At 48.6% G+C, this 23,987-nt stretch overlaps 1 protein-coding gene across 1 annotated transcript in view; it reads right to left on the bottom strand.

Annotated features, from left to right (window-relative positions):
• Positions 1 to 23,987, bottom strand: part of LOC144148551 (synaptotagmin-15-like) — a 414,790-nt gene that overhangs the window by 41,726 nt on the left and 349,077 nt on the right. Inside the window, exons 5-7 of the mRNA XM_077680073.1 lie at positions 22,579 to 22,672; positions 15,325 to 15,495; positions 14,619 to 14,748 (exon numbers count right to left, since the gene is read on the bottom strand). Of these exons, the coding sequence (XP_077536199.1) occupies positions 14,619 to 14,748; positions 15,325 to 15,495; positions 22,579 to 22,672 (395 nt within the window). The remainder of the gene's footprint in view (positions 1 to 14,618; positions 14,749 to 15,324; positions 15,496 to 22,578; positions 22,673 to 23,987) is intronic.

The raw sequence follows: 23,987 nt of genomic DNA, 5'->3' as shown, positions 1-23,987 counted from the left end.
TGCGTGGCCATGTTTGTTTATTTTGCCAGAACTCCCATCCTGACACAGTTCAGTCTATCTGCGTTTTTCGGCATGAGTGGCTTTAGAACAGCTGACCAAAGCTTGTCGGGGCATAACAGAACTACGAGCGCTGCACTTCGCATCCGTAAATAGTAATTGTGTTAATCACCTTGTTTGCGTTACGGAGAGGAAAAAAAAGCCGGGCACTGCCTGCGGCGCACGAAACGTCAGTTACAGGCCCGCAGCGTGAATTTTGGATGACAATGCATGTATCGCAGACAGGCACGGAGAAGAAATGGGCTAGCTTCTGTGCGGATAATGAGTGGAAATAATCGAAACTGGCCCTTACTGTCCGGGTATATTTCAGGTAATGACGGTACAATTAGGTAGCTAAATAAGCACAATATGAAAAATTTTCTGGCAGGGAATTCAAAGTTATGCGTTAACACTGTTCCGTGACCCTGGCCTACATGTTATAATTTGTACTCGATATCAATGATTTGTATTCAGAGCCAGCAGGAAGGCGCGCGCGGAATGCGTGCGAGTTAGCAACAGCAGACGAAATGCTCATGGTGTGAAGGCATGTGAAGCATACAGCAAGCTAGCAAGCTGCAGGGCGCGCAACAAAGAAAACCAGGAGACAGCAGCGTAGCTTCCTTGAGCACCGTGCAGTTTTTAGATGCAGAGCATCTGATTCACTCGCCTTGTCCCTCCGGCGTCGTCGTCGTCGTCGGCGTTGTCCGCCCATCCCCCATTCTCCTCGCCGCGCCAGCTGCGCTCTCCGCCGCTCACCCCCTCTCCTCTCCGATAGTGAACATTCTCTCGCGAGGGGCATTGGATTGGATTCGATTGAATTGGCTTGAATTGGATTGTATTGGCTTGTCTTGTCTTGGCTTGGATTGGATTGGATTTGGATTGGATTTGATTAAAGTGGATTGTGTTGCGTCATAGCCGCGGCACGTTGCGTCATAGCCGCGGCAGACGCGCTGGGGCCGGCGCATGTGCAGTACTCTCTCTTCCGCGGTTTCCTCTCCTTCGGGCGCGCTGCGCATATAACCGGTGTGCCATTTTCCGGCGAAGCAACATCCACGCTTCGCTCAAATACCTAGAGTCCACGCCGCTTTACAAGTACGCCAACGTCGTCATCGACTGGGACCGGCTTACGCAGTCCCCTCAACGTTATGCGCGCTATAAAACGCGGTCCCTTCGGCGCTCCGCCTATGCGTCGCATCTACACAGGGGTTCCCGCGAGGGGAGGTGGGAGTTTTTGCATGCAGTCGAGCACGGCAATTTGTGCAGTCGAGAATAGGGCCCCAGGGCCCTATTCTCGACAGCACAAATTGCCGGCAATTCGCCATGTTTTTTTGCGTAAGCATGACGTAAGCAATCAGTGACGTGCTGCACCTATAGCTATGACGACATGCAGTGTAATTTGACGATTCACTCATAAAGATCGCAACCAAGGTATCAAATATTGTGCTAGAAAGATATAGAAACACTTCGCATGTACTATAAAAATTAAGACGATAGCTAAGGCTGACAAGAAAAACACATTTCTGGAGGTCAAATTTGGCGCCAACACCACAAGGCGATCGAGTAACGTTGATCCAAAAGCGAGCGAAAGGCGGATGTCGAGCTGAAGAACATCACATAATTTTTTTACCGTATCTATTCTATTTATTTCTTTCAATCGCTTTTAGTGACATAGCTGGGCTCTCTGCTTCAATGCAAGCTTTGTTGCGTTATCACCATCCCTGCCGCCACCACCGCCACGCCATCGTCTGCTGCTATGTTACAAGTTTTTGGCATGATCACAGAAAAAGACGGCCGCAATCGCTTCTATGACACATAAGAGCAGCGAAGCGCTACGCCTGATAACCGCGGAGCGCACTGATGTCGCCGATTCACTCATTCGTCAATCTCGACTTCAACCAGCGCTGTAATGAACCAAAGAGTCACTTTTATTTGTTATTTTTCTCGTGAGTTCGATCATGTGACCCAACAGGTCACTAGGACGAGTGTGGACAAATGCCATGCATTGGTTTCTCATTGTCATGGAGAGGCTTGTACTGCCCTCTTATGTTGCGGTTACGCCAAACATATAATTTTTATTTTATTGCCAAACATAAAAGCAAAATACTGCACGTTATTTGTATGCTCCATGATCGCTGACTTGGAAGCAGTTGAAACTATAATTTGGTTCGGTAGGAAACATGCTTTAAACAGGGTGCATGCGAAACTTCGCCTGCTGCAAATTGGCGTACATTTCGCGGCCTCGAAAGCCGGGGCAATTTTTTTGCCCTATTTTGCCGTTATTTTGCGACAAAAACAGCCGCCATTTTCAAGCTGTTACGTAGCATTACGTCACTTTTACGCAGCTGAAGTTCATGCATGACGTAATCGTTCCCGCCAACTGTTTAAATTACGTCATGGCTTCTCAGCCAATCACGGAGAGGGCGTGTATTACAAGCATTGTTGTTGTTGAACAGCAAAGACAGGCCTACGTTGTCATGTGTAGTGCTTTTAGTCTGGTTTTTCATTGCCGGCCGAGAATTATGTGCTTTCAGTAAAGACAAATATGGCAAACTTTAGAACTGGTGCCCGTAAACGTCATAAAACGTCAAAATGACTACAGCACACACAACCACTTTGTCAACCGGAAGCACATATTGCCGGCAATTTGTGCAGTCGAGAATAGGGCCCCCAGAGTTCTTCAATATATACATCCAGTAACTCTGGCGTAAACCGCATTGAGGCGCTGCTGATCTAAACGCCCGCACCGCCTGTCAGCCGCCGTTGGAAGCTTGGCGGCACGGCTCCAACACGCGCGACCATACAGTTTCATACCAAGGCCGCTCGATTGCTCGTGCGCGCAATCGAGTGGCCGTGTTCATACTAATATATACTAAAGGGAAATCTGGCGCTGCAATCGTGGGCCGCCGTGGGTGGCGCCATGCAACTAGCGATGTTCCTCGCCTACTTGGCTTAGCTTCTTTTTTGTCTCGAAGCCAAAATCAACAAAAAAGGGTAATATCTTTTTCCTGTTCATTGTGCGTGATGCGTCTAAATAATCACTCACAAATAAATCTTTCTGGAGCTTTCATTTTATAATAACAAAACAAATTTGTGTAATCTTTTATAGTATAATATTGTCGTGTTTTTGCAGCCAGAGCCAACTTTTCAGCCTGTTCCTGAGCCATGCCAAGGACAGGTGGAACGTGCCTGCCCGGTACATGATGGTACGATCGCTGAAGCGCGGCTCCCCTAAACAGTGGCGCCAGATTTCCTTCTAGTTTGAAACTCTATGCAGCCGAAGAACGGCTTTCCCTCAGCACTTTGGATAACAAGATGGCGACGGCCGCGCAACTCTTAGCTCCCTGAGGGAGCTATATAGATGAACCCTAGGGTGTTACTCCGAGCTTCCGGAAGGACTCGCGCCGTGTCTCGACGAGATGGCAATTGCTCCCACGTCGGCTGTACTGCCCGTTTCTGCGTCGGCTAACCGCCACCGAGCACGCAATTAAGCCAACAAGGGCGAAGTAGAGGAGGCGTGCAATGCCAGCACAAGCCACACTACCTCCGTATCCAGTCCGCGCAAACATAGTCAAGGGCCCCGAGTAATATTTATTTATTTATTTATTTATTTATTTATTTATTTATTTATTTATTTATTTATTTATTGAATGCACCAAACAAAGCTTGCGCGAAGTTTCTCAACACACTAAAGTCAATTTACTCCTCCCGTTCCCTCTCGTGACAGTAAAGTAAAACTAAAAAGTTGGTACTGAAATCAAAACTCGTGGCAGTACAGCTGAAGGTCTCGTACACCTTGCATTAACGCTGAACTTGGTGAAAAAATACAGGAAAGAACACATTATGCGCCAATTTTGTGAAAGCAAGCCATGCTAACTTAAAGAGTTAAAAGTGAGAAGAAGTGGTTTAAATTGAGACCTCAATAAAATCAGAAGCCCATCCGTCTAACGACGACCGTGGTTGAAACACAAAGCCTTCTTGCGGTCGAAAGTTCCAAAGTCAAAGCTGCTGCAATCAAAGTCAGAGCGTCAACGATCAAAGTGAAAACTGTGAGTCCAAGTGAAACCTAAGCCGACAGCAAGCGTATCCCTCACGAGAAAGCTGAGTTCCCCACCCTCCACCCATAGTCGTCGTTAGACCATCGTCGTCGCCCAAAATCCAAATTGCCAAAGTCGAAATCCAAAGTCCACTGCAACTCAGCAGACTCCAAACCAACGCCCGCGCAACGAACCCAAAGTAAATGTTGAGCGACCCGAATGCCATGACGGCGCAATCGGAGAGACGTCGGCTTCACAATGGGAAGAACCCAGGTTCGATTACGACCACGGGAACCATTTCTTCTTCGCTTGTTTCATCATCATCATGTGCCCTTCTATTGTGTAAAGTTGGCTTTCCTGCAGTTCGTTTTTGTTACGACACCGCCATCAGTGAGACCAAGAAAGCTTCGGTTTAAAAAGCCAGCTTTCGCAGTAAAATGTAACTAGGCAGCAGCGGACAAACGTAGTTTAATATACTCAAGTCGACGATGGTTATCTTTTCGCAACCCTCCGACATATAGTCGGTTTCCCTAAGCACCCCAACTGGAAGTTTACTTTGATTTTGGATAAACATTATACTCTAGAGAACCTGAAAAACTACTTTTACACAATTCACGTGAAAAAATTACTCGGGGAGTGGAAGTCTGCTTTCATGGTTTGAATGTGAAAGAATTGTGGCGTTTGTTGGAATGGTACGCCTCTTGCGTTTTGGACTCTGGCGTAGTTGCTTGGCCGGCCGCGCTTAGCCGACGCTGAAAGTGGTGGTATGTACACCCTACGTTTAACCACTTTCCATCTCAAGACACAGCGTGAGTAACCCCAACAGCTCCGACGAACACCAGATAAACTTGCGCATTCCTCTGCTGGGCTATGGAGCCACGAGGGGCTGGGGTTTTTTAAGTGCGAATGCACTTTATAAGCGACCCCAAACCATCCACCGCCGGCGGCGGCGGCGGCGGCGGCGTCCGCAGTGCTCCTCTATATTTAAAAAAGAAACAACATCCGGCGCCAGGGTTCGATCCGAGGACTTTGCGGCCGCAGCGCGACGCTCTACCGACCAAGCCACGGACGCGACGGTGATATCAGTGTTAGTGACGCGCCTTATATCTTTAACGCATTCAAACTACGTCGTCAGCGGCGTGCGTTGGCGACTCAGCGGCGTTATAGCGGCTTGATAACTGCGTGGTGTACACGTGTTACTACAAACCCGATGGAAGAGATGGAAGAGAAGGCGGCGAGGCGGTGGGCTGCGGGGGCCGAGCGCAAGCGCCGCAAGCGGGCCGACAACCATGCATTCGCACTTTCACATTCTCCCCCTCGGGGAAATGCGGGGGAATTTTTTTTCCTGATGTTGAAACTTCGATTTCGTTCTGTTACGCTAACACTAACTACATTTTCTCAAACATGCATAGCGATTCACTGTAAGTAAAAAAAAAGTGCAACAGCACAAAGCATAATGTATCTCTGGCCTTAGAATGGCTGTCTTCAATTCTGGAGCAGGATAATTTCTTAGCATTCAGTTTTACGAGTACCTCCCCGCAGAAGCCGTATTGAATACGTAAATTACCTATCGTGTCTCCTGGAGCTTACCATTGCGAGACTAAGAAGCTGGGATACAAAACAGTGCATTCTACAACAGCGAGCATCAAAGGCGGGATATCTGCGGACCCATCCCTTAAAGTTTCAGCAAAAACCCTACCAGAGTCGGAGCCGAGCTGCGGCAAGACATTGGAATTCGACAGAGTGCAGTAAATGGCGTCTGAACCAAAACAGAAAGTGTGGCGTACGTCTTGGTTGTATTACCGAAGAAAGCTCTCAGGAGGGCTGGCGAGGTCAGATAAATTTTAAAGCTGCGTCTTTTGACAGAGAGGCATACCTGCGTCTCAATTTTGCATCAAAAGGTAATTTGCTCCGTCCTAGGTCACATTAAAGAAGGAGAACTCGGTACGGCGCGTTGCTTTTGCCGTCGTGACGCACCGACGACAAGGTTGGTGCCTCGCGGTTTTTGCTTTTCGCTCCAAACAGAGACGGCTGACGAATGATCCACATTTATAGGAGACGGGCGTGTAGTCATCAGAACGCCGCCTTTCGCTACTCATTTTCTCTTCACTCGGACAGACTGAGACAGTTTCGCAATCTGGGACGTGAATAATTTTAAACGAATTAACGGGCAATTTGAAACTGGGTCCTTCATGATAATTAATATTTGGGTTATTTGCAAGGCATAATTGAAAATTGTGTTAATATGTCACTAAAGAATTTTTGCATTGTAAATTATGCGCACGACATCTTGTGGTTTCTTATGACGGTCGTTGCATATGGGTTTAGGCCGGAGCGTGTTTAAAGAAATGTGGCCCGTGATTAGGACCATTGCACCAAAATCATTAGTGCACAAGTATTCGCGTATGGAATGCAGGCGTCCCCAACCAGACCAGAATCCGGGATCCCTGGTGTAGTATTCTGGCGCAACGAGAAAACTAGTGGCTGGTCTTTAACATTTGTGTCAGAGCTTTTCAAAGCTCTTTTCAGAGCTCTTCAGTAATTTGGGAGCGTTGAACGATTGCTTTATGCATTTGTTGTTCTTTTTCGTTCACAGACACGTAAGCGACACCCTAGACGTTCAGCAACCGCGAGGACAAGCCGGATTAAGGAACAGGTTCTCAACTTTAAATCATATTCATACCACTAACTAGGCAATACAAAAGTCTAGAGAATATAACGGACGAGTCTACGTGGCATTTATAGGTTATTAAGAAGTATTTAACTCGGTTCCCACCGCTGCGGTGACTGAAGTGCTACGTGATCACGTAGTGGCGAGAGAGAGAGATGAATTTTATTTTGAGGAAGTGTCTCTAGGAGAATCGAAGTCCGAACGGTGGTGGCAGGTAACGGGCTGAAGGCCCGCCCCCTCCTGGACGTCTTTTCCTTGACTTAAGATGGTGGCCCCGAGGTGGCCGTAGGCTGGTGCCTTCCGGCGATCTCTTCCGCCCTCTTGACCAGGTGGACCTGTAGGTCCGAGTCGGGGCTGCGGATCGAGGCCTCCCACCTCTCTCTAGAGGGGATTTCGGGGAAAAAGTCCTGGGGGCATACCCACATGATGTGGGCTAGGTTGGCATGGGCGCCACATAAGGGGCACGCCGAGGTGGGATAAAGGCTCGGGTGGATATGGGTCATGGTGGACGGATTGGGAAAGACTCTCGTCTGGAGTTGGCGCCAGACGTGACTTTGCTCTAATGGGAGGCATTTGTCTGCCCGAGGATAGATCCGGTGGGAGAAAAGGTAGTACGTGGTAATGTCATGAAAACCGATCAGGCGGCCCCGCGCGGACCGGGCTCCGTGGTAAGGATACGGGTTCGGCCGAGCCCGGATAGTATAAATCCTTGGGGTAGGTCATGGGCCGCCTCGTTTCCCTCGAGCCCAGAATGCGCGGGGGTCCAGATCAGGCCTACTGGCGATTGCGATGGGTTCCTGAACAAAATTTTGAGCGCCGTTGGGGGTATGCGTCCAGCGGCAAAATGTTGAAGAGCTGTTTTCGAATCTGTAATGATTGTTGCGGGTGTTGGGGTGAGTGAAAGGGCCAGCGCTATTGCTGTCTCTTCCGCCGATTCTGGGATGGGCGTCCGGACTGTGATAGAATCGAGCATGCTGGCGTCGGGGTAATTTTGAACGGCGATCGCGGTGAAAGCCTCCTTGTGTCTGTACTCTCCTGCATCGACGTACACGACTTGTGAATCATTTTTATACTTCTTGTTCAGGGCGTTGGCTCGTTGTTTCCTGCGCTCGGAGTGGTACGTGGGGTGCATGTTGCGGGGAAGTGGTTTGGCTATAATATGAGAGTGATTACTAAGGTGAACTATTTTCTCTTCCTGATATAGTATGTGGTATCCTATTCCTAGTTGTCCCTGTGGGTTTGCGAGCGAGGCGTTCGTATTGTCGCATTAGGTGGGCTTCAACTAGTTCGCTTGCCTTGCTGTGAAGGCCTAACCCTTCAAGTTCGGCAGTGGACATGCCGGGGGGAAGATGTATTGCTCACCCACAGGGCCTTGTAGACGCGTATAATGAGGACATCAATTATGTTGGCTTCAGCAGTTTAAGGTATGGAATCGAGTAAACTATTCTGCTCCCCACGAAGGCTTGGATTAGGCGAACCCTGTTGACAAGAAGCTCAGACTTGGCCGCAGAGCAGGCCAAACCCGTTCTCCTGGCCTCCTCCACCACCACTTCTATGCCTCTTTGCAGTGTTTCTTCGATGTGTCCATCACTCCCCGGTTCAGCCAGAGGGTGATATCGTCTGCGTAGAGGCTGTGGTAGAGGTGGGGAATCCGTGGTAATTTCTTCTGGATGTCTATGATTGCAAGGTTAAAGAGTAATGGTGACAGTACAGCTCCTTGCGGAGTGCCACGACTGCCTGTGTCTGAGACAAGGCTGTCTAGATGCATGGCGGCTGTACGGTTTGACAAAAAGTCCCGAATGTAATTGTAGGTTCTCTCACCCGGATTTACCGATCCCAGACCCGACATTATGGCCTCGTGCGAGATGTTGTCAAATGCTTTTGTGAGGTGGAGGGCCGGTATCACCGATGTGTCTCGGCCGATGGGTGGTTTGATAATTGGTTCTGATAGCTGTATGAGTATATTGTAACGTGGTGGAAGAGCAGATGAGACGAACAATAAAGAAGGTGAACAATCTATTTACAGTATTTACATGGCGGTGATCACACAGCCAGCGCAGGGTCCACCAGCACTTTCTTCGTCGTCCTCGTCGATGGTCTTTTGTGATGGCGCTGTAGGGTTTATCTCACCTATTTGTCCCGTGACATTACTCCCGGTCGAGGGCGACCGTCCCGGTCGAAGCTGCGGCGCGGTGAGGACGTTGACGTGAATGAGCAATTTCGGCAAAATACAATCGAAACAGCGTGTTCCATCCGGCTTCGCGTCGTCGCTGATGCTCGTGCGTAACGTTGTTGTTGTTGTTAAATCTTTTATTCAAAAAGGGATGGCCGGAGGCCTTGGGGGGGGGGGGGGGAGTTGGGAGGGGAGGATTCGTGGTTGAAGGGGGCTCGTATGAGTTCGTGGTCTTTGGGAGGGGAGGCGGCATCAGTTTTTCACAGGACAATTGTTCAGCATTGAATGGTCCATTCACTGGTGTAGGCCATCGCTATATAACTCGCGCTAGACCGCTCTTAGTGGCGAACCGTATTATAAGGTGGGTGTGTTCATCTAATGTGAGGGGATCGATACGGGTTGAGGGATCTGGGTTTGAGGAAGTGAAATTCCGGTATCGAGAGAATTTTGGGCATATCCAGACCAGGTGATGCAAATCAGCCGTGACGGCTTGCTGACGCTACACGCCGCTGCCGTCTTCCTCGTCTTTGAGGGGGTAACACCCATCTCCTTGAAGGCGACTGTCCCGGTCGAAGCCGGAGTAGCATGATGAGCTGGTTGAAGATGAACGATGTGATGAGAATATACAGTGAAGAAGCTCTTGCAAACATGGATGTAAGTGATGGGTTTGGTGAGCAATGTCGTGCAGCAGCGACGTCCGCAAAGCAACGATGAACCGGTGAGGGCTTGTAACCACGTCGGACCACTGGGCTGGGGACACGGCATCTTGTGTTGGTCACGCGTTGTCTAGCCTGGTCACGGCAGGTCTGGATGGGCAGGTCACGGGCTGGGGAGACGGGGCGGAGGACGTGGTCGAGTTCAGGTCACGTAAGGGCTGGGGCTGTCCGGTGCGGCCCGCTTACCCTCGACGAGTGCGCTTGTGCCGCGACGTTGCGACTCGATGACCAGGGTGGCGATGAACCGACCCGCACACTCCACCAAATGTAATGTGGCGGTGAGAAGATGAGACGAACAATAAAGAAGGTGACTAATCGATTTACAGTATTTGCATGGCAGCGATCACGTAACAATATCCATGTAACAATATCTTGAGTTGAGAGACCTGGTCTGAAGCCAATCATTATGTGGGGGAATTGTTCCGTGTCGTTCATGTGTGTTGTGAGCCGGGCTAGCATTACATGTTCCATGAGTTTTGCTAAGCACGACGGGAGGGAAATGGGGCGGATGTGCTCGATTGTGAATGGTTTGTTTGGCTTGCGACTTAGAACAACCTTGGCATGCTTCCACGATTCCGGAATTTGCCCCGTTCGCCAGCATGTGTTGAGAAAAGCAGTGATTGATTGCGGTGATTGAAAAATCGTTCAAGTTTTGAAGCGCCCGGTTAGAAATGTGGTCAGGACCTGGGACCGAATGGGACCTAAGTTTGCGAATCGCCAATCGGACCTCGGCTTCAGTTATGTCTCTGTTCATCTCGCTGTTGGTGTGACCCATGTAGGGGGTAGTTCGATCTTGGGTCTAGTGACGAGCCTTACGTGGCGCATGCGACGGATGCAAAGGTACAATACTCCTTCATAGGAACACGAACAGATTCCCCATAAGGAAGGACGTCCGACCAGGGGATACCGTCTCTCTGAAATTATTTCCAGCCTGTGCTTAGGAAGCTTCATTTGTAAAAAAACACTGTTACGAGTAAATGAGGACTACTTGAGCCACTTGGAATTTGCGGATGAAATATTCTTATTCAGTTAGACCAGTCAAGACCACCTAAACAAAGAGCTCAAGGTGCTGTTGTCCCTCGATAATCTCGCGGAATAATCTCATCACTTTAAATTTTTTATTGGTTTTTCTTTTCCCTCCAAGGCGCTGAAAAATGACTCATCACCGTGGTTTCAACAAACGTCGAAGCGCATGAAGCTTATTGCATCTTTCTTGGTAGAAAATTACTAATGCGGAAGCAATAGAATACTCGGAAGGTTGAAAATGTTGATAACCGAGAGGAGGGAGCAAAAAATGGCCGATATCGCAAAGAGAATAAAAGTAAAGCAATTGAGTTGAAAATAAAGTTGGGTAAATTGGGTCTGGTTGGGAAACGAACCCAGGGTCCCCGGAATGCGATACGAGGGCGCGTGCCTTAGACCAGGACAGCCCGATGGCATTAGCCGACGCAAGGTGGTGAAAGGTGGACCTTGTAAATGAGTGAACTTCGTCTTAGAAACGTGTATCAGTACCTACGTGAGTAATCTGAGCATGTAAGTTACAGAAGTAGCAGTTAGGCCAGCAAAAAAGTACGTTCCTCCTAAATGTCCTCTCCGTGAACATGACATTTGTAGCGCCATCATGCGGCGTCCACTGAACCCTGCGGTCCTACGGCGTTGCCCCAAACAGATGAAACGGGAGAAGTGCGAACATGAGGGTATGCGTCGGCCTGACTTCACGCCTAACGTTACGCTCTGAGCTCTAACGGCGCAAGCCGGTTCCCGCAGCTCGACGTACACCGTGTCTTGGCACGTCGTAAGGCTCAACTTTACGGCTACATAAAGTTAAGCCTACATAACAGCGTGACAAGGGCCATTGGTCAAGGCCTCGAGTCATAGGAACGAAAAAAAGACGAAGAAGACGCAAAGAAAAAAATAAAAGATAATAAGAGGACACGTCCGCAAATTGCACTTTAATGCTTTCGCATTCACTGTATCACAAACACTGCTTAGATGTTCTTGTGTTTTTTATGGATAGTTGTTCACCTGACGTTCGATAGAGAGGCCCTCATCCGCCCCTTTAGCAACCTAAAGTCTTGCCCTCTCCCCTTCTTCTTTCATTTGGGGGACGAGAGAGGCGTGTACAACCAATGCATGCTGATGGGTCCGTGAATTGCGGTCTTACTAAATGTAATGAAAGAAAAAATTATGTCACGCAGCAGTCAGTATAGGAGCTCGTTGCTCCTATGGGAGTATAGAAGCAGTGGGCGCCCCGGAAGAGCTCGCGTAGCAGATGGTGTACCTCAAATTATAGAGGTTTTGTGCACCCCCGCATAGCACGCTTCAGGTGATCTCCTACCACCAGAATTTTGTTAATGCATGAGTCATCACCCATCAAAGGAGTGCTTGCTCCTTTTCCTTTCTTCGGCGTGATCTGTGACGCTGAGCCTCGGACCAACATTTGGGAGAGTTAGTATCGGTTGAACATCTTGGAACAATAGCGTAAAAACAGACACTAGACACAGGCACCTTTTTCTTCCCCTAGTGTCTGTGTTTCACGCTGTTGTTCGAAGATGATCAATGCAGAGGAAGTTACGGCCCGCTGCTTTGGACGAAACCTGGCTTGTTCCAGACGTTTTCGTACAACTACCGGAATTTTCATGAGGGAAAGAACCTTTTACTTTCTAAAACGTTTCACTTGGTTTTTCAGAATGGTGGCGCCATCTGTTATGCGTTCGATGAAACTCTAAAATTACCTCTGCTGGCGCTCGCGAGGCGCGATCTATTCTAAGCACCCAAGCGAGCCGCGGTTGTAGCGTTGTAGCGGCCTTGTATACGTGCGCACGAGCAATTTCTACAGCATTTTTTAAAGTAAACAGGAACCAATGTATGCGGTGCCTAGCAGTTGGGTTGCATTCAGGAGGTCCGGTACTACGCTCCAGTTCATTCTGATTTAAGTTGAGCAATCAATGTATCCATCAGCGGGGCCAACACTTCAAATGTCTCAATTATCTTGCGAATATGCATAATTAAAACGAAAGCGGCTGCCAGTAGCATGAAAGCTCGTGTTTTTGCGAATACGTTCGTACAGTTGAGACCTATCGCGCCTATGAGGACACATAATTACCAACTTGAGGAGGTCTTTTTCATCAAATCCTTCGTTTTCCCACTGCTCGTTGAGATGTATGGACTCCCGCCGCCTCCCACAGAAGAGCTGCTTACCCGAGAAGCATACACATTTCGTACGACGTATCGTATGGTATTTCTAACGAGCGTTAAGCGTATATCAGCACTATAGCGAATAAGCATTCCGAATGACGATAAGTGTATGCGTTGCAGGCGAGCACACTACGCAAAAATGACGCGTGCGCGTTACCGGAAGTGCGCGAAACAAATAATTGCAGGGATCACTGCTTCGCGACGCTAAACGCGACGATTTTGCGGCAAAAGATGACAGGGATCCGAAATGAGCGCAGGAAAGAGGTGGCAAACTTTTCAGCGTTTGCAAGATTTCTGCTTTTCGCGATGAAGCGACATTCGGCTTAAAGGGTTCGTGAGCAAGCAGAGCGGGAATTTGGGCTAGTCGGAATACGTTCAGCTTGCACAGCGTCAATACAGGACAGGGCGCAACAGTAAGGACTAGATGCTACAACGTGCGTGGCGTCTAATGCTTACACATTGTGTCCATTCGTTTATTGACGCTGTGCAAGTTGAGCAAGCAACCTAACTAATAGGGCGACCTTATTTGCCATGTTCAAAATATTTTTAGGACCCTTTTAGGCGAACTAAACGGAATAATTAACCGGCCGGGTTACGCGCTTAAAAGGCAACTGGGGCTCAGATGGACTATCTGAGCAACAGAATGACTACCTGTGAGAAGTACGCGGAAGGCAGCAAATTTGGCGTGTGGGTGGGTGCGATAAGAAGATTTGGCGACGGCGAAGAATGGTTTCAAGTTTGACACAATACAGAAGCGTTTAATCTCTTCGAGTCTGGGAAGGGCCTTTGGCGTATCATCCTCATCATCAAGTCCACTGCAGAACCAAGATCTTTCTTATTGACCCCTAATCACTCCTGTCCAGGAAAGGTCTAGTCCAGTCCTTGCTTTCAAATTTTCTTTATTCATACCTCTATCGTGTTAACGGTTTTCCGCTACTTGCGGTCCCGTCTCTTGGTAGCCACTTTGTTACTCGGGTTGGTTGATTCTGAGCTTTAACGCGATGACGCTACACCTAGGCTATCAGGTGAGCCATAGCAGAGGGCTCCAGATTAATTTTGACCGCTTGGGGATCTTTAACGTGCGCCGAAATCTCGACACACGGGCGTTTTAGCTTTTCGCCTCCGTCAGAAAATCAGCCACCGCAGCCGGGATCGAACCCGCGTCCTCGTGCTCAGCAGCACAATGCCTTAGCCGCGGAGCCACGGGGGCGGGTTGTTACTAGCTGGTTCAGCGCTTGTTGCGTGTCACGACATTACCAGCCAAATTTAATTTCTTTATCTTAATTTGAACTAATTAAAGCCGCGTGATTTTCAGCTGCGGAAAATGTTACCTAAAAACTTTGCTAATGCATACGGCGCCCATATTCTTGGCCCTGCATGTTGGGTAAATAAGTGTTTTGCTGTTTTTACAATGTGGGCATTGCTCTGCCAGTGTTTCTTTTGTTGTTTATCTGTACTTCGTTTATGTGGAGAAAGAGAATAGAGACCATTCTGTATATGCGAACTTTTAAGACGAGCAAATCAGGATCCCTTGGGGTGCCAATGCTTTTGATATTACATTTAATCGCTCAGGTCAAAGTAGTAGCCGGTGACCCCAGCGAGCACCAACATCTGATTTTGTAAATAAAATGCAAAACATACAAAAACTTTTGCAGCTGCTGCCGGATGATCAAGAAGGCTTCTCTGGCCTCCTGTGGATTTCGACCCGCTTTTGTGAATTTCCTAAATGACTGGGAAACACCATACGGGTTTCTTGAGTATATGACTTGCGAGCGGCTCAAGGCACGTACCGAGAGAAGCTTGGCTGCCCATATCCGGAGGCGCAGTGAGGCCACGAGCTTCCATCACCGTGACGGTGAGCCTCTCCAGGCCAGCCTTGTAGCAGAGTCCCAGCAACAGCTCCCCCTGGTCTGGTGGCGCCTGCGAAAGGTCCTCCACGTTGTCCAGGAGTTTCACTCCTTTGCGAATGAAGCACGGGGAAGACCGCAGTGGCGCGTCCTTCGTGGTCACACCCACTACAATGTTCTGCTGAAGCCATGGTAGTTTTGATACAATTCAGGTAGTGTACTATACTTGAGAGTGAATTATCACGCTACCAAAAATCAGGATATTACCCCCAGAAGCTATATCACGTGGCTTTGCGGATCATATTGGTATCGCTTAAAATCTGTGTGTTATTTACGGACACCCAGTTGCTTGAAATTAAGGCGAGAGCGAAAACAAACTGTTCTGGATATCTATTGTATAACTAGGAGCAGAAGAAAAATTACTAGCCAAAAGAGGAGTTGCTCGGGCTTAGTGTTTGTGCCGCTGCCTTACTGTTTCTGGGTCTGTTTCTGGGACTGTTTCAGAAGAGTGGGCTTTGGCAAGCGACCGAAGGCAAAAACGAGTTCGACAAAAGTTGTGTGGACATGAAAGCGAGCTGCTATTTTTGCCGGAGCTTCTGTGTTTACCGGAATTGAGCAGAGTAAAAACGACTCCAGGAACGCTACAAACCAAGTCCACGGTGGTTTCCAGGTCCCTCCAGGCCACGATGCGCTCCCCAGAGAGCGGGTCCAGATCGCGCAGTGGGAACAGGACGTGCCCAATGACGTTGTGTCGCTTGCCGCGGTCGTTATCCAACACCGTCAGCTTGAGTATTCGCTCGGACAGGGCCTTGGCCGGAATCTTCGTGCATGGCGATTTTATGTAGAGAGAAATAAAAACGACCAAGGTCGGAAAGTGCTGGGAATGCCTCGAATTGGGTTGCCTAGTCGTATACAAATACTGGTTAGATGCAGAAAAAAAGAAACACGTGGCTTGCAGCTTAGCGATAACAAAAAGAGAAAAAGCTTGAAGCCTAATTATTTCGATAGATAAAAGCGTGCAAGAAGGAGTATAGACAACATAGAATTTCATACTAATATACACTAGAGGGAAATCTGGCGCCATTTTCTAGGGAAGCCCGCGCTTCAGCAAGCGTTCCGTCATGTACCGGGTAGGTACGTTCCACTTGTCCTTGGCTTGGCTCAGGAACAGGCTGAAAAGTTGGCTCTGGCTGCGAAAAACCGACACTATTACTGTAGAAGGTTCATAAAAATTGCTTTGTTATTATAAAATTGAACCTCCAAAAAGAATTATTTGTCAGTGATGATGTAGAAGCTTCATGCACGATGAACAAGAAAAAATGCTACCCTTTTTTTGTTGATTTTGGCTTCGAGACAAAAAAAGCCATATGGCTAGCTAAGCCAAATAGGCGGGGAACGTCGCTAGCGGCAGCGGCACCGCCCATGGCGGCCCGCGACTGCAGCGACAGATTTCCCTCTAGTGTATATTAGTATGAAACTCTATGATAAACAAGATGGGCATGTCTTCAGTTCCTTATGCCAGCGCATGGCACGCCGCCAGTGTGCCTGTCATCCCGATGACACCCTGGAGGAGAGCTCTTCGCTGCGTCGAATGACTCCTCATGACGTGACGAATCGCAGACCTTTGAGAGGAACGTGTCAATGAACTCCTCTGTCCACCAGTTCCCCCCCCCCCCCCCGTCTCACAAGACAAGGTGAGTGAGGTGGGACTGAGTTAACGTCTGTCGTGGGGCCAGTTTGTTCATTTGGAACATACTCAACAGCTGGGGAGTTCTGTAAGAATTGATAACGAATTGTAAGGTATGCCTCAATCACAAATATATATGGCAGCGGCCGATCGTAGATATGGCTGGAGGGTCATCTGCTAAGAACAAATAAAAAACTGCTCCTACCGAAATATAGCACATGACAACGAAATGGATTCGTAAATAATGCATACGCCTGCCTGGAGCACGATTGATCGGTAGTGTAGCTTGGCATCAAGAAACTCAAACTAGCCCAAACTCTTAACGCACTAAAACATGTGCATGCCCATGCGGGGTATGGGACAAGAATGACCCAAATATACGCGCACCTGGCTAGGAATGCCGGCTTATTTGCTTGCTTGAAGCCTTGCCCAACAGGTACACTCTTTTTAGGGGTTAATGCACCCAACGTCTGTCTCAGGGAAGGTCAACGGCGTAGACCGGCTATCGTTGCAAAGTTTCAGAAATTTGTTTAGGGTTCATTGCCGAGATGAATGGCTTCAAAATTTTCGGAAAAGTGCGGCCATGCACCAGACAACTACAGGTTGGTTGCTGTTCTGCAGTCGCGGCCGAGATTGTGCTCAAATAAGCAGTGGGTTAGTTCTTTATAATGACTTGTTAACTAAGCAATGTTGAGCTGGGACTAGTGCAACGAGGACTATGCACTCTTAGCCAAAAAGGACGAAAAAAGGAGTAACCACAGCCGTTAGTCCTCGCGAGCGACCGTCGCTCCTCAAGAGGAGTAACCGCATATGTCTGCTCACCGTTTCCTAATTTGCAAACAAAGGTACTGCCAACACAGAATCTTTCATGCAGTGCCATAGGAGCAAATCTTAGTTTTAAAAATAACAAACAAGCGCCTTGTCTAAGTGAAGAGACGGCCCTTGGCGCGCAGCGGCTATGTGGCGATAGACAAACGCCTCTTGTTCACGTTAATACGACGTGTCACGCGGCCAGATCTCGCGAGCGATAATACAGGCCAATGCATAACTTCGCGCACAAGACACAGTGAGGTAGGTATTAGTAAAAATTCGCAAACCTTACTCACTAAGTGAATACACATGTACATGTCGGCCGACAAATGTCAATAACAACGACAACCACGGCCAATAGTAAGCGCACAGTACAGGTAAGAGATTTGCTTTTAGTTTTAAGTAGGTAGTTAGGGTAGTTAGGGTAATTTGCGATCATTAGGAAACTTGTTATTTTTTATCGAAGCGGGTGCGTCGTTAGACCACTCAGTTTTCTGCCGCGACGAGGGCGGTTGGTTTTCTTTTACGAGGAAAAGCAATGCTTGTGAGCGTCTATTTGCAGTAGAAGCTCAGCAATAATGCCTAGAGTTAGCAGAGCGTAAATTGCGAGCAGTTGCATTGCTAGGAATTCTGACGCCAGCAATAAACGCAACGACGCCGAGTGCAGAGTGCCAAACGTTTTGCACTTGACTACCCATTTTCTGCACAGCTCTCCATCTGGTCTCGGGGTCTAGTTGGTAGCGCGTCGGGCTGGTGTTGCGGAGGGCCGTCGTTGGATTCCCAGTCAGTGAATTTTTTTTTCGGTGCTCCTAGCTCGTTTTTTTTTTTTAAGGGGGGGGGGGGGGGGGACGGAAGGGAGCAACCATTCGTCCGCGAAGAACGGACGGTTCGGGGAGTAACCGTTCGTCTCCCCGCATTTAATTACTGCCGTAATGGACTAATGGTTGTGGCAACGCAGTTAGTCCCCCAAATGAGCAAAGGCAATCCCCCGTTGGTCTTTTTTGGCTAAGAGTGTAGGGGAACAGAGAGAGAGAGAGAGAGAGAGAGAGATTTGGCCGAAAGGATTGGGGTGCGGCGGGCGCGACCCCGAAGGTCGCGATGACTTCAGCCAATCGAATCACGAGCTCCTTCTGGAGCTAGAGTCCGAGCGGCCCAACGCCTCCATCCACTGGTCAGGGGAATTAATGGGAAAAATTGGTCCTCGGCACGAACCCACATACCGTGGCCCTCTCGCTGCAGCGGGAGCAGAGTGGGTATGGGTAGAGGGAAGGGGGACATGATACAGGACGGCTCTGCAGGGTACAGATTCCGTTTGGAGTTGACGAGTGAGGGATGTATGAACAGGGGAAGCTTTCGTCGGGGGAGGCGGTAATGCTGTGTGACCTCTCTGAACGTGAGGAGGCTGTCACTGCTCAATCTGGATTCATGAACGGAAGAGTGCAACGTTGACTCTCGGGCATGTGCACCACCATCGTCAACACAAATGCAATACCTGACTCAGGTGGCATTCACTATTTCCCGTTTCCATAAATAGAGAAGCGCTGTTTTCGCGTAGGGGAAGGTCTGCCGAAACCAAGATGAACTAATTGACCACTTCCGCGATTTCGTGAAAGCCGATAAAAGCTGTGTACAACCGCACCAAGGCGAAATTTCGGTGTAGTAAGGATTTTGGTTTCGGAAAATTTGGCTCGCAGTTTGAAATTCCACCACCAACAACTCCTGCAATTCAGTAATTGCCCGAGTGACTCTTAGACCAGGGTGGTTCAGCGGAGCATGGCTGTTGTTGTGGGAATCGCCGTATAAAAACATGGAATATTAAGGCCACGCGTTTAACTGGGGATCCCCAATGTCACGGGTTCGATCCTGATCGACGCGGCCGTTTTAGAACGAAAGCTCCAGTACTCTAGGTACAAAACCAGAAAACGCCTGGATCGTTACATCCATTTGACCTTCATGTTCAGCCAAGGTCAAGCCTCGTGCGGTTGCGGAGTGATGGCGTCTAATCGCTCGTTCGATCCAAGGGGAGGTGGGTGCGGACATAGAGTTTCTCAATATTACCTAGAGCGGAAAGTGTCGCTGCGATCGCACGCCGACATGGGAATTGTGGGTAGTGTGCGAATCGGATTGGCAGCCAGTGGCTAGTACAAAGGACTATGGATTAGGCTTCTCGGCTCTGAAGTGCTTGTTAGTTCTGTTTTCGGTGTGCGTTTCCGTTTTCGGGATGCCAATTTCTGGCATTCAATGGCTATCACAGATATGTCTATATAACAGGGTGATTAGCACTTAACGCATGTGCTCGCGTTAGCGGCGAGTTTCTTAAGATGAAGGGGTGACCACATGCAGTGACGGCGACAAGCGACGCCGAAAACGTAACTCAAAAGGTACAACAGCAGAGAGTACTGGGTGACAGCGACAAGCGAAAAAAAAAAATTAATACACTGCCGCCAATGTCCTCTGTCGTCGTCGCTCGTCGCCACAGTTCACTGTATCGCCGCTGCCGCTCGCTTGTGGGCTGCTTCTGGCCAGCAAAAAGCGAGCGAACGTCCCAGCGGCCAGTTCATACCGCTTGCCGCCGCCGCGCACACTACAGCCACTAAATAAGCTATGTTAGCCCACACTATCCTTTTTCTGCACACATTCAGTTACGATTTTCGCATCGCTCGTCGCCGCCGCTGCGTTTACTTACCCCTTGAAGCATTCACTGCCTTGGCCAAGCGCAATGAGACAACACATAGCTACTCGACAAGCCAGGATTTATTTGCCATTTAACGCATTCATGCAATTTCATCGCGCGTGCTTGAAGACTTACTTGCGGTAATAGGCATCGCCTCTAAGTTTATTTAAATCTGCTTGGACAAAGCAAATAAATACGACGCGATTCCATCATTCCTGTATCTCTACGTTTCATCTGTTCTGCCCACGACCGCCTGCTGAAACGCGTAGCATACGATAATAATACTGTATTGAGAGGAAGCAAGAGCACAGTTTCAGACAATCTAAACATTTTTTTCAGCAAAATATTAGAAAAAAATCAAGGAAAAGCTCACCCAGTTTGGAGTATGTAATAATTTAAAAATAAATCCGGGACGGCCCGAAGTATCTGGTGGCGTGAGACAAAGGCAGCACTTCTGCTTTTTTTTTCTTTGTAACACCCAAATTTGCTTGGAAACATAAGCCCTCTAACACGGTGTCTTATAGCGTCCTCGATAAACATGCACCGGTGTTGCCCCCAAAACCGGCGCGGTGCACAGTGCCCCACGACGGTGCGTACCGGCACGGAGCGTTGATCGAGGACAAACGGGGCGGTTCTACCCAGGCGCCATCTCTTAATCGAAGAAATCAACTCATAAAAACGTTCACAAGTAACAATACAGCACTGTAATGAGACACAGCGCTATTTGAAAGTGGTATTTATTGAAGGCCAATGATTATATGTACGCACAACTTAAATCCGTCACACATGCGGAACAATGTACTGCCACCGCTTCCACTAAACAGCTACATACAAGCTGCTTCTAATCTTCGTTTGAGCCATAATGCGAGTGCCTGTTTTGTTCCGCCCTTCCGTTACAGCAAAACAAGTAGGTCTTCATCGTCTAGGCACTCCGGTAACAGTTCATGATAATTCGATCGAACGAAACGAATGTCAATCCCCAACTTTCTGGCAATGCATGCAGCCGTCTTTGAAGTACACAAAGTTCGCGTCCTCATTTACAATCACTGGCCGTTGTTACCGCCCGTTAGGAGACTGTCGCATCGTTGCCCGATGAATTCACAAGCACGCCATCCTTGTCAGCAACAATACACAGTTCCGTCCGCCTTGACACGAGTGCGGCGATGCGCCGTCGCTGCAGCCATGGAGGATCCATGGCTGCAGCAGACGGCGGAGGAAGCTCCTTCGCCGGCATCGTCCGCGATGCATCTCGGGACTGCACGCCGGCGCACCGTCGACTCTCTCGGTGCGCGGCGGTGCAACCAAAAATTGCCCCACGACGGTGCACCCCGGTTTATCGAGGACGGACGGTGCACACCGGTGCGGTTTATCGAGGATGAAAAGGCGCACCGGTGTGCCCCGGTGTGCACCGGTGCGGTTAATCGAGGATGCTATTATACAAAATAAAATTGGTTAACAGCGGCACTTTTGGCAGCAATTTTTTAAACAAAAACTCAATTTGCATAGCCACAAAGTCGTTGCCGGCCAAGCCACGCCGAACTTCCGGCCGAACTACACACTATGGCGGCACTCATGGAGGCGTAGAGCGCCTCCGCCGAATCACGTTGACGCTAGCGCCAGATTCCACTCTAGGTGAGTTAATGAGAAACTCTATGGGTGCGGAGAAGGAGATAGAGGGAAAGGGTAAAGGCACGTGCCATCTGAAAAGGTTACAAGGAAGCCCTATCTGCGTCCAAGTTCACCGAGCGTTAAACCTTCCGGAAGGCCCAATAAACTTCCTTATTTTCAAGAAGCGCAGGCACGTACATGTTTTTACTTCACTGAGGTTACTCCTCTCTACCTAATTTGTTCTAAGGGAGTTTTTTCGCGCTATTTGGAACGTCAAGGGGGAGCCCCCATCTCTTTTAAGGTTTATCCACGTTAAGAAACGCCGACCGGCACCGTAATAGACGGACTCAGCCACGTGATTAAATTAAGCTAGTTGACGCGGTCGTGTTTATGGAGAAAATAAATTTTATCAGAAAAGCGTTGTATTTTTTTTGTTCTGTCGGAAAAAAGGGTTAGCGCTTTCTTGTTTGGACTTGTTGCGTGTCACGCTGTTTCGCAAACTGTCATTAACTACGATAGGGCTTGGCGAGATGACGCTCAGAGTGGCGCCCGCCGCTATTGCCGCAAAAATATGCCACCTTAGGGCTTAAAACGTTACGATAGCCGGAAACCTTCATTACTGCGCCTTCTGTTTCTTCGTAATGTTTGATGTAACCAATGTAAACAAGATCAAAACAGCCCCCACAGTGGACACACGCTTGGGTGCGCTAGCAGGTGTGTACGTATTACGTTTACCGTCATGCACAACCACGAGCGTACTCAGTTTTGATGTGAAAAGAAATATTTAATTTTCAAGCAGCAAAACTTCATCGACCCGGATATGGAAGGAAGTAACTTCGCAGCATTACAACAATAATTACGACTTCCATTCCAAAGTGTGTAAAAGTGAGCAGCAAGGTAAAATTAAGCACAAAACTGGGTTATAATATATTATCATTGCATTTCTTTGTGACGACCATTTGTAATTGCATTTAAATTACCCCCTTTTGTGTGCATTTCGACCCTTGACATTCTATGCTTTTGCAATTCTACGTACATCATTCCCGCCGTTTACTTCCATTCGTTGACCCTTGAACTGAGAGAAAAAGGTGACATTATGAGCATTTGAGAGAACTGAAACCCACCTGAAAGATGTACGTTTCTTCGAACACAGGGTTGCAGGTTTTTTTCTTGAATTTGGTCTGCTGATATCGCCGCTCGTCTGGAAGTAGTTGAATCCTGCGACGATAACAGAAAAAAAAAATAAGATGCAGCAGGAAAACACGGTCTCACGATGTCCGAAGCTGGTCCTGCATTTACAAAACAAAAATGTACGCACTTGGGATATCGAAAGAGCAGCTCGTGATTGACGGCGCTCGCGCGTGATTGGCTGTCCGCAAAAGTGAGATTCTGGCGGAGGCGTCGACTAGACACACACTGCGCCTACGATATCTTACGGCAGAAGAGCTTGCGAGTTTGGACCCTAATTCCCCTAATTTAGGCCTCCGAGTCCTTTTACGGCAAAGCTGCCTATGGCTAGGATCCAACAATTTTCAGCGCATAGAAAAAATCGATAAAAAATAAAACGAGGTCCTAGGACCTTCGTATTTGATAACAGACGGCGTATTTTGCCCAGAAAAAGCTCTTCCCCGTAGTGTATTGCGGTTTAGGGATGAAGCCGACTTAACAAAGGCCGGTGTAATGGTCTTTGTAAGCGGGCTTTTCCACGTTGGGGGTTACACAGTGAAGCATTGCCATTTATGGAATGAGTATGGTTACAGATCCCCCTTACACGCCCGTCACCCCCTTCCCGAGTTGTCTATCCTCGCCACGCATGGTGTCTCTCTCCCGGCTGATTTTGCGCAATGCAACGCGCTTTTAAAGCAACTCTCTCTCGGCGGCCACCTGTGCGGCAAACAAGAGCCTGAGCCGTGCTTGGCGTAGCCGCGCTGTAATAAGACGTCATTGTCTCTGCCCGCCGATCATGTGCGCCCCTAGTATGCGACGTAGAGATGGGGCCACTGTCCCCTTTTAATTGAATATAGCAAATACCCTATATAGCTAAACCCCAACACAATAAATCCAACCAGAGCGCCAGCTTTGCTGGACTTCTTTCTTCACCGAGTGGAAGAGCTCCAATTTTTTGCTTTTTGTGGCGCTGTCAGGGGTAATACACTTTAACCATTCCGAGCCACAGTAGCGTCCATTCCGTTTGTATTACCGACACGGACAGCACGCGAGGTTGCTCGTCTACTATGGTAGTTGCGTCGCATTGAACATTTTGTACGCCGTTTTCTCCTAAATAACACCTTTTTTTTCGAACCCAACTGCCCCGAATATATGTAAATGTGCAACGCATACAAACTCAAAAGTCCCACCCGTGAACTTGACCGGTTTCAACCTACGGCTACTTTCAAAACGTGCCGCTAGAGAGCTTTCGGTGGCGCTCCTACAGACACCACTCGTACCATATAGAGGGTGAGGGGATAACAAAACAAATTTATCGAAACTGGGCAAACGGAAACACTCCCGTACTTGACGAAGTCAAATTGCC

Source organism: Haemaphysalis longicornis, unplaced genomic scaffold (assembly GCF_048455015.1).
Source record: "Haemaphysalis longicornis isolate Haplotype H1 unplaced genomic scaffold, Haemaphysalis longicornis Haplotype H1 scaffold_1, whole genome shotgun sequence".
NCBI classification, from domain to species: Eukaryota; Metazoa; Arthropoda; class Arachnida; order Ixodida; family Ixodidae; genus Haemaphysalis; species Haemaphysalis longicornis.
The sequence above is the reverse complement of the archived record's forward strand: the minus strand, read 5'-3'. Positions and strand labels throughout refer to the sequence as shown.